The sequence below is a fragment of the Suricata suricatta genome, chromosome 8 (genome assembly GCF_006229205.1).
Source record: "Suricata suricatta isolate VVHF042 chromosome 8, meerkat_22Aug2017_6uvM2_HiC, whole genome shotgun sequence".
Lineage (NCBI taxonomy): Eukaryota > Metazoa > Chordata > Mammalia > Carnivora > Herpestidae > Suricata > Suricata suricatta.
The window spans coordinates 120,366,987-120,379,262 of record NC_043707.1 but is presented as its reverse complement, the minus strand read 5'-3'; the positions used below and the strand labels follow the sequence as shown (position 1 = coordinate 120,379,262).

General features: G+C 46.4%; 1 protein-coding gene across 1 annotated transcript in view; it reads left to right on the top strand.

Moving 5' to 3' along the window:
* The window catches only part of PTPRU (protein tyrosine phosphatase receptor type U), a 74,742-nt gene that overhangs the window by 20,739 nt on the left and 41,727 nt on the right, over nt 1–12,276 (top strand). Inside the window, exon 8 of the mRNA XM_029945862.1 lies at nt 11,273–11,607. Within this exon, the coding sequence (XP_029801722.1) occupies nt 11,273–11,607 (335 nt within the window). The remainder of the gene's footprint in view (nt 1–11,272; nt 11,608–12,276) is intronic.

Genomic DNA, 12,276 nt, shown 5'->3' with positions numbered 1-12,276 from the left:
ATTTCAGTATATTTTAATTGGAATTTTTATTGAGATAATTGTAGAGTCATATGCAATCCTAAGAAAAACTGCCAGGGCCCCTGGCTGGCTTATCAGTAGAACATGTGACTTGTGATCTCCGGGTTGTGAGTTTGAGCCACATATTGGGTATAGACTTTACTTTAAAAAAAGAAAAGAAAAGAAAGTTACAGAGATTCCTTATACGCTTTCCCCTGTTTCCGGCAAAGGTAACATTTTGCAGACCTGGAGGATAATATCGCAGTCAGGATATTGACATTTATGTGATCCACAGATCTGATTCAGACTTCCCCAAGTTCACTTGTCCCTATTTGTGTGTGTGCATGTGTGTGGATTTAGTGCTATACAATTTACCACATGTGCAGGCTTGTGTGCTTATCACCATAATCAAGATGTTGAGTGGTTCAGTCGGTGTGTATGGCCTTTTTAATCTATATTCACCTGCCTCCCTTCGTCCCTCCAGCCCCAGCTCCTGGAAACCACTAATCTGCCTGTCATTTCTAGAATTTTGCCTGAATGGAGCACCTGGGTGGCTCAGTGGGTTATGCGTCCGACTCTTGATTTCAGCTCAGGTCATGACCTCATGGTTTGTGGGATCAAGCACCTTGTCCGGCTCTGTGCTGCATGGGGCCTGCTTGGGATTCTCTCTCCCCCTCTCTTTCTGTCCCTCCCAGGCTGGTGCTCTCTGTCTCTCAAAATAAACTTAAAAAAATTGCCATTTCAAAAATGTTACATAAATCATGAAATCATATCACATAGAACCCTTTGAAATTGACTTTTAAAAATTTGGTAACAGGTTTATTGAGATTTAATCCACATCTCATAAATTCACTCATTAGAGTGGTTTATAGTATATTCAGAGGTGTGCATCCATCACCACGGTAAGTTTTAGAACATTTTCATCACCCCAAAAGGAAATGTACTCTTTTTTCTGTTTCTTTATTTAGGGGGGGGGAAGAGAATTCCAAGCAGACTCCACAGTCAGTTCAGTGAGGTCATGACCTGAGCCAAAATCAAGAGTCAGACACTGAACCGACTGAAGCACTTGGACACCCCAGAAACCTTGTACTCTTTACTAGTCTACCCCTCCTCATATTTCCTTCCACCATCTCCAGCCCTAGGTACTCATTAAACTGCTTTCTGTCTCTGTAGATTTGCCTCTTTGTGGACATTTCATATAAATGGGATCATACAATACATAGTCTTTGTGACTTAGCATAATGTTTTCAAGGTTTATCCAGGTTGGAGCACGTATTTATTTATCCTTTTTTAAATTGCCAAACAATATTGCATTCATTGTATGGAGCCGTATCATTTTTATGTTTCCATCGGCAGTGTGTGAAGGTTCTAGTTTCTCTACATTCCCACCAACTCTGGTTATTATCTGTCTTTTGATAATTACCCTCATAGGGTGTGTGAAATGGTATCTCAGTGGGGTTTTGATGTTTAATGATATTAAGCAACTTTTCACGTGCTCATTGGACACTTGTATGTCTTCTCTGTAGAAATGTCCATTCACATTTTTTACCCATTTTTAAGTTGGGTTATATGTCTTTAAAAACCTTTTTTTAAATGTTTATTTTTGAGAGAGAGAGAGAGAGAGAGAGAGAGCGAGCGAGCTGAGGAGAGACAGAGAGAAAGGGGGAGACACAGAATCCGAAGCAGGCTCCAGGCTCTGAGCTGTCAGCAAAGAGCCCAATGCAAGGTTCAAACCCACAGACTATGAGATCATGACCTGAGCCGAGTTGGCCGCTTAACCGAACTGAGCCACCCCGGCACTCTGGGTTATTTGTCTTTGTATTACTGACTCGTAAGAATTCTTTATGTATTCTGGGTACTAGACTCTTGCAAATACTTTCTTTGATTCTATGGGTTGTTTTAAAATTTTCTTAATGGTGTCCTTTGAAGCACAACAGTTTTTCATTTTGAGGTAGTCTTGGCTTATGTTTTTTCTTTTGTTGTTTGTGCTTTTGATATTATATTAAGAAACCATTGCCAAAAAAAAAAGAAAAGAAAAGAAAAGAAAAGAAACCATTGCCTTATCCAAAGTCACAAAGATTTACCCCTATCTTTTCTATGGCTCTTATAGTTTTAATTCTTACATTTGGTCCTTGATCCATTTTGAGTTCGGTTTTGCACATGGTGTGAGGTATAGGACCAGCTTCATTCTTTTGCATGAGGACGCCTGCTTGTCCCAGCACCATTCCTTGGAAAGAGTATTCTTTTCATATTGAATTGTCTTGGCACTAAGATTGGCTATTTTGATCAGTATAACTCCCTGGAGACTCATCTAAGTTGTGTATATCAGTAGTTCATTCCTTTTTTATTGCCGAGTCGTATTCCATGGGGTGGACACACACTGTGATGAGTAGTTTATTCACCTGTCGAGGGACATCTGGACTAGTTCCTCTTTTGGGCTGTTACAAGTAAGGCTGCTGTGAACATTTGTGTACAGATTTTTGCACGAACATGACTTTTCATTTCTCTGGGATAAATGCCCACAGGTGCAACTGATGGGTCCCCATGACAATTGCGTATTTCGTTTCATCAGAAACGGCCAGAATGGCTGTATCGTTTTACGTTCTCACCAGCAACGTATGAGCGATCCAGTTTTCTGCATCTGTTGCCAGCATTTGGTATTGTCCTCATTTCTGCTAGCCGTTCTGAGAGATGTGTAGCGGTCCCCCATCCTGGTTTTAAGTTACACTTCCTTAATGCCTCATGTTATTGAACATCTTTCCGTTGTGCTATTTACCATCTGTATATCTCTTTGGTGAATTGTTCATGTCTTTGCCTATTTTCTAGTTGGGTTATTCATTCATTCCTTTTGAGTTTTGAGAGTTCTTTACACATTCTAGATGCTAGTCTTTGTTGGGTATGTAGTATATAAGTATTTTCTCCTTGCTTTTAGCTTGCCGTTTCATACACTTCACCTGGGTTTTACAGAGCAACTATTTTTTAAGTGTTTATTTATTTGTTAATTTTGAGAGAGAGTAGAGAGAATGAGTGGTAGAGGGACAGAGAAGGAGGGAGGTGGGAGAGAATCCTAGGCAGTTCCATGTTGTCAGTACAGAGCCCAATGTGGGGTGGGATCCCACAGCTGCGAGATCACGACCTGAGGCAAAATCAAGACGCTGAACCGACCAAGCCACCCAGGAGCCCCAACCAGTTTTAATTTTGATGAGGGCCAGTTTATCAAAAGTTCCTCGTATGAATTGTGCTTTTGGTGTCAAGGTTAAGACCTCCCCATGCCTCGCCTTCGGTCTCAGAGATTTTCTCCTGCTTTTTTTTTTCCTAAAGGAGTTATAGTTTTACATTTTACATTTGGGTCCATGGTCCACTTTGAGTTAATTTTTGGTTAAGACATGAGGTTTTTATTTTTTGCCAATCTGTGTTCTTAAGTGTTTTTCTTTTTCTTAAAAAAATTTTTTAATGTTTATTATTGTTGAGAGAGAGGGAGAGAGACAGACAGAGCGCAAGCAGGGGAGGGGCAGAAAGAGAGGGAGACACAGAAGCAGACTCCAGGCTCTGAGCTGTCAGCACAGAGCCTGACATGGGGCTCGAACCTACAGACTGTGAGATCATGACCTGGGCCGAAGTCGACGCTTAACCGACTGAGCCCCCCAGGTGCCTCTCAAGAAGTGTTTAATGAGTGCCTATGATGTGTCGGTCACTATTGTAGTTGTCAGGGATGCAGGACCAGGACCCAGCCAACCAAGGCTACTAGCATGTGAGTGCCTCCTTCGGGAACTCTGCATAGAACTCACACTGTCACAGGAGAAGACAGTAAAACAAGTGAGGTTTATAGTTAGATGATGCTAAGTGCTGTGAAGAATAAAGCAGGGTGTTGGAGGTTGGGAGTGGGGGTCGGATGATTGTGATTTTAAAAAGGCTCAAGGGACCATTTTGCTGAGAAGGTGACTTGTGAGCAAGACCTGAGGGAGGTGAGGGACTGAGCCACATAGAAGTTGGAGAAATTGCTGGGGGAAGGAGCAGGCCTGGCTGATGGAACAGCAGGGCACAAGGACCTGGAGGCTGGGGGACGCTTGGCGTGTGGAGAAACAGTAAGGAGACCAGCGAAACTGTGGCCTAGTGACTGGGTGAGGGGGGTGGATGGGGGAGAGATGGCCTGAGAGGATGGTGAAATCACCCTGGGAACGTGGAACGCAGAGTCATTCGATGCTGAGTGAACTGGGCGCCACCATTGCAGGATTTGGAGAGGGGAGTGACATCACCTACTTTTACTTGGTATGAAAGGATGACGCGGGCCCTTTTGCGAAGAATAGATCCTAGGAGGGCGAGGGGGTTGGAGGGGAGACGGGTGATGGGGCTGCGGTAACAGTTCAGCCGAGTGATGTTGGAGGTGGTGGGAGGCAATTAGCTTCTGGGTTTATTGCGAAGGTCGAGCTGACCGCCTTTGCCGATGGGTGGGCTATGCAATAAGTGAGAGGAGAATAGAAGTCAAGGATGGCTCCAAGGTGTTTCGCTTGAGCAGCTGGAAGGATGGAGTTGTCATTTGCTGGGAAAGAGCAGAGACTGCAGAGGAGCAGGTGTGATGGGTGCCGTAGATCAAGAGTTCTGCGTTGGAAATGTTGACTTTGAGATGCCTATTAGACGTTCAAGTGGAGATATCCATCAGGCAGATGGATTTACGAGTGTGGAGTTCGGGGAAGAGGTTCAGGCTGCAGATATAAATTTGAAAGTCATCATTGTAGACATAGATGGTATTTAAAGCCAGGAGACTGGATGGGATCTTTTACCCTGGTGGTTCGGGGGTGATTTTGTCTCCCAGGAGACATTTGCAGTGTCTGGAGAAGACATTGGTTATTGCACCCGGGGGTGGAGTGATAATGGCATCTGAAGGGTACAGGAAGCCAGGGGGGCTGCTCAGCGTGCACAACAGAGCCCACAACAGCAGTGCACAAACAGCGCCCACAACAGAGAATTCTCTAGTCCAGAATGTCAGTAGTGCCAAGGTTGAGGACCCCTGATTTAGTGCTTAGATTTTAGGTAGTAAGTGTAGATTGCAAAGAGAGATGTGAGACCTACACCCTCGGGTCTTCCAGTGTTTCAGGTTAAATGCAGATAATCGCCTGTGATGCACTAAATACGTGTGAAGATGGTGTCTCATCAGTAAGCACTCAGCAAATGACAGTTGTCATTATTACAGTGTTCTTAACTCTTCAAAGCCAGTTCTGGTCGGGTATTCAAAAGAAAAGAAATCAGAGCCAGGGGGTCCGCAGACAACCTCTGTTCTACTCCCCTTTAGTGTGCAGATGGGGGAACTGAAGCCCAGAGTGGGGACTGGGGTCAGGACCCCAGGTTTCTTGGCGACAGTGGTAGCTAATTCCCATTTTACAGATGAGTAAACTGAGATTTGTTTGGAGAGTTAGTCACTTGCCCAGCTCTACCCAGTGAGTCCACAGCAGAGGCAAAGTCAAAGTTAGAATATCCCGATTTCCAGGGAAACGTTGGAAACAACAGAAGCAGCCACAGTGACAGGGTTGCTGTCGTGGGCTGAGTGCCCACGTGGTGCCAGGCACTGCTGGACGCATCACACAGGCTGCCAAGGATGGGAGCTGGGGCAGGGATGGGACACACGGAACCCAAACAACTAATCTGGGCTGGCGGTCTTAAGGACTTGCTTCCTGCATCGACCTTCTGCCCCGCCCCCCCCCCCCGGCTCACCCCATGTCCCGGCTTAGGCGTCTTCACCAGCAAGTGTTTTGCTGTTGGGCACCTGTGTTATCCTCTCCCCCGTCTCCCTGAAACTCCTCTCCTGCAGTAGAATTTACTGTAAAAACAATAATATAATGTCAGGAAAAGACATTTAACCAAGAAGCACTCTAAACCTCACTATCCTAGCCCAGTTTTTCTGTCTTCTTCAAATCTCTGCCCATATGCCTACAGCACACAGTTTTACACCCTTGTCATTGGGATGTAGAAAGCGTTCTGTAGTCTGCTTCCTTTGCTCTGTGGTGTACCATGTGGTGCGTTGTTTATAATTATGCTTATTGGCTTATAGAGGTCCATGGAGTGTGTCCATATTGCTGGGCTATTTGGTTTCCGGATCCTTGTTCTCATAAAACTGCACCGAAATGCTTCATGCTTATAATGTTTTTCCCCCACCCCGAGTAATTTCTGTAAGATAAAAAGGAGTGGCTTAAGAAAGGGCTGTGACATATATTGCTTTAAAATAATGGTTGTAGTAATTTTTTTTTTAATGTTTTATTTATTTTTGAGGCAGAGAGAGACAGAACATGAGAGGGGGAGGGGCATGGCAGAGAAAGAGAGGGAGACACAGAATCCGAAGCAGGCTCCAGGCTCTGAGCTGTCAGCACAGAGCCCGACATGGGGCTTGAACCCACGTACATGAGATCATGACCTGAGCCAAAGTCGGAGGCTTAACCTACTGAGCCACCCAGGTGCCCATGGTTGTAGTAATTTCTAGGTCTACCGTTATCTCACCTTGGTGCACACATGTTTATTAATCATGAGAGGCTGGGCGATCTGGCTCACGTCCTTGCCTGTGACTCTGCCACTTGCTCTCAGTCCAGGTTCAAAGGGAACAAAGCAACTTGCCTGAAGTCACATAACTAATGAGCGGTGGAGATAGGATTTGCACCCTGGAGAGCCACCCCCCCCCCAAGCCCCTTCTGTGAGAAATTGTTGGATGTTTCAGTGTTATTGCATCCTCATTAGCATTATTAAAATCAACACCTTTTGTCGTGACTTAACAGGTACTCACTGTTAGCCTCTTTATTCTCCTGTGCATTTGACCTTTGATCTCTGAGTGGTCTGCAGCCCCATGTTTAGAGGGCTGGGGCTTTGAGGTCCCCAAGTTCTGTTTGCCAGCGTGTGTGCTGGCAGCGGAAGAGAGAATGTCTGGGTGCCAGATGGTTTTTGGAAACAGAGACTCATGAATTCACACCCCTCAATCAACATATCCGTCTGTAGTCAACAAACTATTTGAGCTCCTGGATCTGCCCAGATTTGATCAGGGTGGGGAGGGAAGAGAAAAGTGAGCTTTCTTTTCGAAGGCCCCCCTCAATCCAGTGAGGTGGTGGGGGCTAACCCAGCTTTTGCAGAGTGAGGCACCCACGTATGAGTTAAGAGGGTGGAGGTTTAGTCCTCCAGGTTTGAGGTTATTTAGTGACATACAAAGTGGTTTTCACGAAAACCTGAGTAGGTTGCCAGTGTATATCCACCTGTCTGTCTTTCTGTCTGTCTGTCTACCTATCTATCTATCTAGAAAGTGAACATGTGAGTGGGGGAGAGGGGTAGACTGAGAGAGAGAGAGTCGTAAGCGGGTGCCATGTTCTGTGTGGAGCCCAATGCAGGGCTCAATCCCACAACTGTGAGATCGTGACTTGAGCCAAAATCAAGAGTCAGACACTCCACCGACCGAGCCACCCAGGTGCCCCGGGTCGCCAGTATTTAAAAATCTGGAGATTTCACATACAAATCTGAAATTCTAGCTTCTCTTAAAAAATGGTAGGATTGGGGCGCCTGGTTGGCTCAGTCAGTTAAGCATCTGACTTCAGCTCAGGTCATGATCTCACAGTTCATGGGTTTGAGCCCCGCGTCAGGCTCTGTGCTGACAGCTCAAAGCCTGGAGCCTGTCTTCAGATCCTGTGACTCCTTCTGTCTCTGACCCTCCCCTGCTCACGCTGTCTCTTTCTCTCAAAAATAAATAAAAACATTAAAAAATTTTTAAATAAAAAAAATGGGAAGATCTTGGGGCCCTTGGCTGGACCAGTTGGTGGAGTGTGTGGCTCTTAATCTCAGGGTTGTGGGTTCGAGCCCTACATGGAGTATAGTTACTTCAAAATAGAATCTTTTTTTTTTAAAAAGGGGAAGGATCTGGCTACCCTGAGTCTGAGTCCTACCTGGGAACATTGTCTGGAGCTGAGGACCAGCTATCCCTTTTGGATGGAACACTTACTGTCCTGTCATAGTCCTGACCCAGCCTGTGTCACCAGTTTACATGTAACTTTTTGCGCCTTTCTCTAACTGCTGCAGGCAGGCGGAGGAGGCAGTGCACACTGGCCAAACCTGCAAGGGTGAAAGGAATGTGGGACAGGTGTTCCCAGGGGCGGGGATATGAGCAGAGCTGCAGGGGACACATAAAGCTGTGGGACTCTGTCATCCTGGGACAGACAGTACATGTGAGGCAGCCGGGACCAGAGCCCAGAAGTCAGGGAATAAAGCAAAGATCTCTGAGCAAGACGGCAGAGTGGGCCACACACGAAATCCGCCCCCTGTACTCTGAACAGCTAAGAACGTGGGTTAAAACGAAACTGGATAGAAAAACATTGCAGGGGTGGGGGAGGAGCCTGGGTGGCTCAGTTGGTTAAGTGTCCTACTCTTGGTTTTGGCTCACGTTACAATTTTATGGTTTGTGGGTTTGAGCCCTGTGTTGGGATTCTTTCTCTCTCTCCCTATCTCTTGGCCCCTCTCCTGCTCTCTCTCTCTCCTTCAAAAATAAATAAAAAAACATATATATATATATATATATATATATACACACACATGAAAAAACATTAGGAAAATCTCTGTAGGCCAGGCAAGGGAGAGGAAACGTAAGTGTGGTAAGTGGGCGTCAGCCAGCAGCCCCTGGAGTGCAGTGAGCAATGGAATCAGCCCCTTAATGACCCTGTTGGGTGGAGTTTGGGTCTGCCTTGCCTGTGTCGGGAGAAGGAAGCCAGACTCTGTAAGAAGTCAAGAGATGGGCCTAGCAGGTGCTGAAATATGTCTTTGGTGGCCTGATCTATGACTGGGGCCTGCCACTTGCCCGTGGCCCAGGGAGGAAAGGACATCTCTGGTGGAAAGCGATGTTTGTGTCGTGCCGTCCTTGGGCCAGCATCAAACGCTGTGCCACTTCTGGCCTTCCAAGTCAAGAGCAGCCTGGATGGGTGTTTTCCTTTGCGGCCTCTTTGTAAAGAGCATCCTGCGCAAATGAGTCCTGGGAACATGGTCGCAGGGTCATACTTAATCATGTCAAGAGGCCGAGCTACCACACTTCCTCATCTGTTTCCTGAGGCGTGTGTGGAGAGCCTCTGACTGGGGACGCTGTGCAGGTGCTCATGGAACGTGAGGGTAATGAAGCTGCATCTCACGGAGCTGGGGTTCGAGGAAGAGAAGGATCGTCAGTAATCCTGGCTGCTTCCATCATTTTCTAGATGAGGAGATTGAGCCCGGAGATTCAAGATCACACAGCTGGTCAACGCAGATGCAGATGTAGGCCTAGAGGCTGAGCACCTGGGCTCCAGCCTGGCTTGGTTTCAGAAGCCTAATGTTTCTGTTTGTTTGCTTGGTTTTTTGTTTTTGTTTTTGTTTTTACCATTTTATAAGTGGCTTCATGGATTTATCAAGAGGCTGCAAAGCACAGTGACATGCTCGTCCCTGGTGCTGGGGGAGCTATACCCCCTGCGGCATTGGTGTGATGTTGTTGTTGTTGGCAGTGAATTCCTCCCGGAGAGGCAGGTAGTGGTGGGTAAGAGGATGGATTTTGGAGCCAGTCTGTCCAAGTTTGCCTCCCATCTGCGGGACCGACTATGGGCAAGTTACCTAATCTCTCTGTGCCGCCATTTCCGTGTCTCTGTGACAGGGCTGATAATGACGCCTGCCTATTGGATCACAGAGAAGGTTACATGAGATAAAGCCTTTTAAAGCCTCTGGAGCAATGCCTGGCACATACAAAGGCCCTCCATAAATGTTAACTGTCGTGATTATTATCGCCCTTATGTAACAGTTTGTATTTCCCTTTTTACTTTGGCTATCAGAGAACTCACCACTCAAGTTGAACCTTATCTTTAGATCTGCATGGGACCCAAAGGCACGAATTTCTGTTTTCCTAACATTCTCTGGCATCATTTATTTGGCTCTCATTTTCCTCATCATCCTGATTTCTCTAGTTTATTGTATGTATTACTATAAGCTTTTGAATTTTTTATTTAAAAAGTTTTAATGTTTATTTTTAAATTTTATTTATTTTATTATTTTTTTATTTTTTAAGTAGTTTATTAAGTAGTTTTAAGTAGTTTATTTAAGTAGTTTTATTAAGTAGTTTTTAAAAAGTAGTTTAAGTAGTTTCCATACAACACCCAGTGCTCTTCCCCACAAGTGCCCCCCTCCATCACCACCACCTCTTTTCCCCCCTCCCCTTTCAACCCTCAGTTCATTTTCAGTATTCAATAGTCTCTTAAGTTTTGAGACCCTCTTTCTCCCCAACTCTCTTTCCCTCTTCCCCTCCCCCTGTTCCTTCATTAGGTTTCTCCTGTTCTGTTAGACCTATGAGTGCAATTAATGTTTATTTTTGAGAGAGAGAGAGAGGCAGAGTAAGAGCAGGGTAGGGCCAGAGAGAGAGAGAGAGGGGGACACAGAATCTGAAGCAGACTCCAGGCTCTGAGCTGTCAGCACAGAGTCTGATGCGGGGCTTGAACTCATGAACCTTGAGCTCATGACCTGAGCCGCAGTCGGACGCTCAACCGACTGAGCCACCCAGGCGCCCCCTATTATAAGCTTTTTTAGGGGCGCCTGGGTGGCTCAGTCAGTTAAGCATCTGGCTTCGGCTCAGGTCATGATCTCACGGTTCATGGGTTCGAGCCCCGCATCAGGCTCTGTGCTAACAGCTAGCTCAGAGCCTGGAGCCTGCTTCACATTCTGTGTCTCCCTCTCTCTCTGACCCTCCCCTGCTCGAACTGTCTCTCTCTGCCTCTCAAATATAAATAAAAGACATAAAAAAAGTAAAAAAAAAAAAGGTTTTTTAGATCAAGCTTGGAATTAATAAATTAAGAAAAATGCAACATCTGGTTGATTCAGACTGTCCTGATGTCCTCCACGATGGTCTTGAAAGAGGGGGTGAACTGCGTTACCAAAAAAAAAAAAACTGTAGCTAACAGTTTTGAGGGCCTTTTGTGTATTGGCCACTGCCACCATGCTTTACACACATTATCTTAAACTTCACAACCATTGGTAAGGTAGGGCCTATTAATCCCTTTTGTGGGCAAGGAAACTAAGGGTCAGAGAGGTGAAGGGACTCAGCCAACGTTGCCAACTGCGTGCGGCAGAGCTAGGGTTCGGATGTGGCCCTGCTCCCGCACACCCATTTAGACTCCCTGTTCTAGGCGGACTCTCGAACCCTTAAGGGCAGGGGGAGGATGATTTCAGCAGCTGAATGATATTTTCTCTCCTGCCCCACTTCTCTGCCCATTCCCTCTACCTTCTCCTCTCTGCTTCCCGGGTTCCCCAGAACCCATGAGGGCCCCCAAAGGCCTGGCTTTCGCGGAGATCCAGGCCCGCCAGCTGACGCTGCAGTGGGAGCCCCTGGGCTACAACGTGACTCGCTGCCACACGTACACGGTGTCCCTGTGCTACCACTACACACCGGGCAGCAGCCACAACCAGACTGTCCGGGAGTGTGTGAAGCTGGAGCAGGACGCCAGCCGCTACACCATCAAGAACCTGCCCCCCTACCGGAATGTTCACGTGCAGCTCATCCTCACCAACCCCGAGGGACGCAAGGAGGGCAAAGAGGTCACCTTCCAGACAGACGAGGATGGTAAGAGTCCCGCCCTGGTTCCCGGGGTACTCCGTGCCTCCCACACACACCCGAGATGAGACTGCAAATTTTTAGAACACTTCTTGCTTAGGATTAAAATAACTACCACAACAAAGTAATGATGGCTAATATTTATTCTCGGGAAGACTTGGGCTAGATTGGTATAATTTCTTCCTTAAATGTTTGGAAGAATTTAGCAATGAAGCCATCTGGGCCTGGAGTTTTCTTTCTTTTTTTTTTTTAATTAAAAAATTTTTTTAATGTTTATTTATTTTTGAGAGAGAGAGACAGAGCATGAGCAGGGGAGGAGCAGAGAGAGAGAGAGAGAGAGAGAGAGAGAGAGAGAGAGAGAGAGAGGGAGACACAGAATCTGAAGCAGGCTGTCAACACAGAACCGATGTGGGGCTCAAACTCGGGAATGGGGAGATCATGACCTAGGCTGAAGTCAGATGCTCAACCAGCTGAGCCACCCAGGCAGCCCTGGGCCTGGAGGTTTCTTTGTGGCAATGCATTTAATAACGGTTTTACTTTCTTCTTCTTCCTTTTCTTCTTTTTCTTCCTCTTCCTCTTCAGGATTTATTTTGAGAGATAGAGAGTGAGGCAGGGGCAGAAAGTGGGGGAGAAAGAGAGTCCCAAGCAGGCTGTGCTGCGCTGTCAGCACAGAGCCCAGCGCAGGGCTCAGTCCCACAAACCAT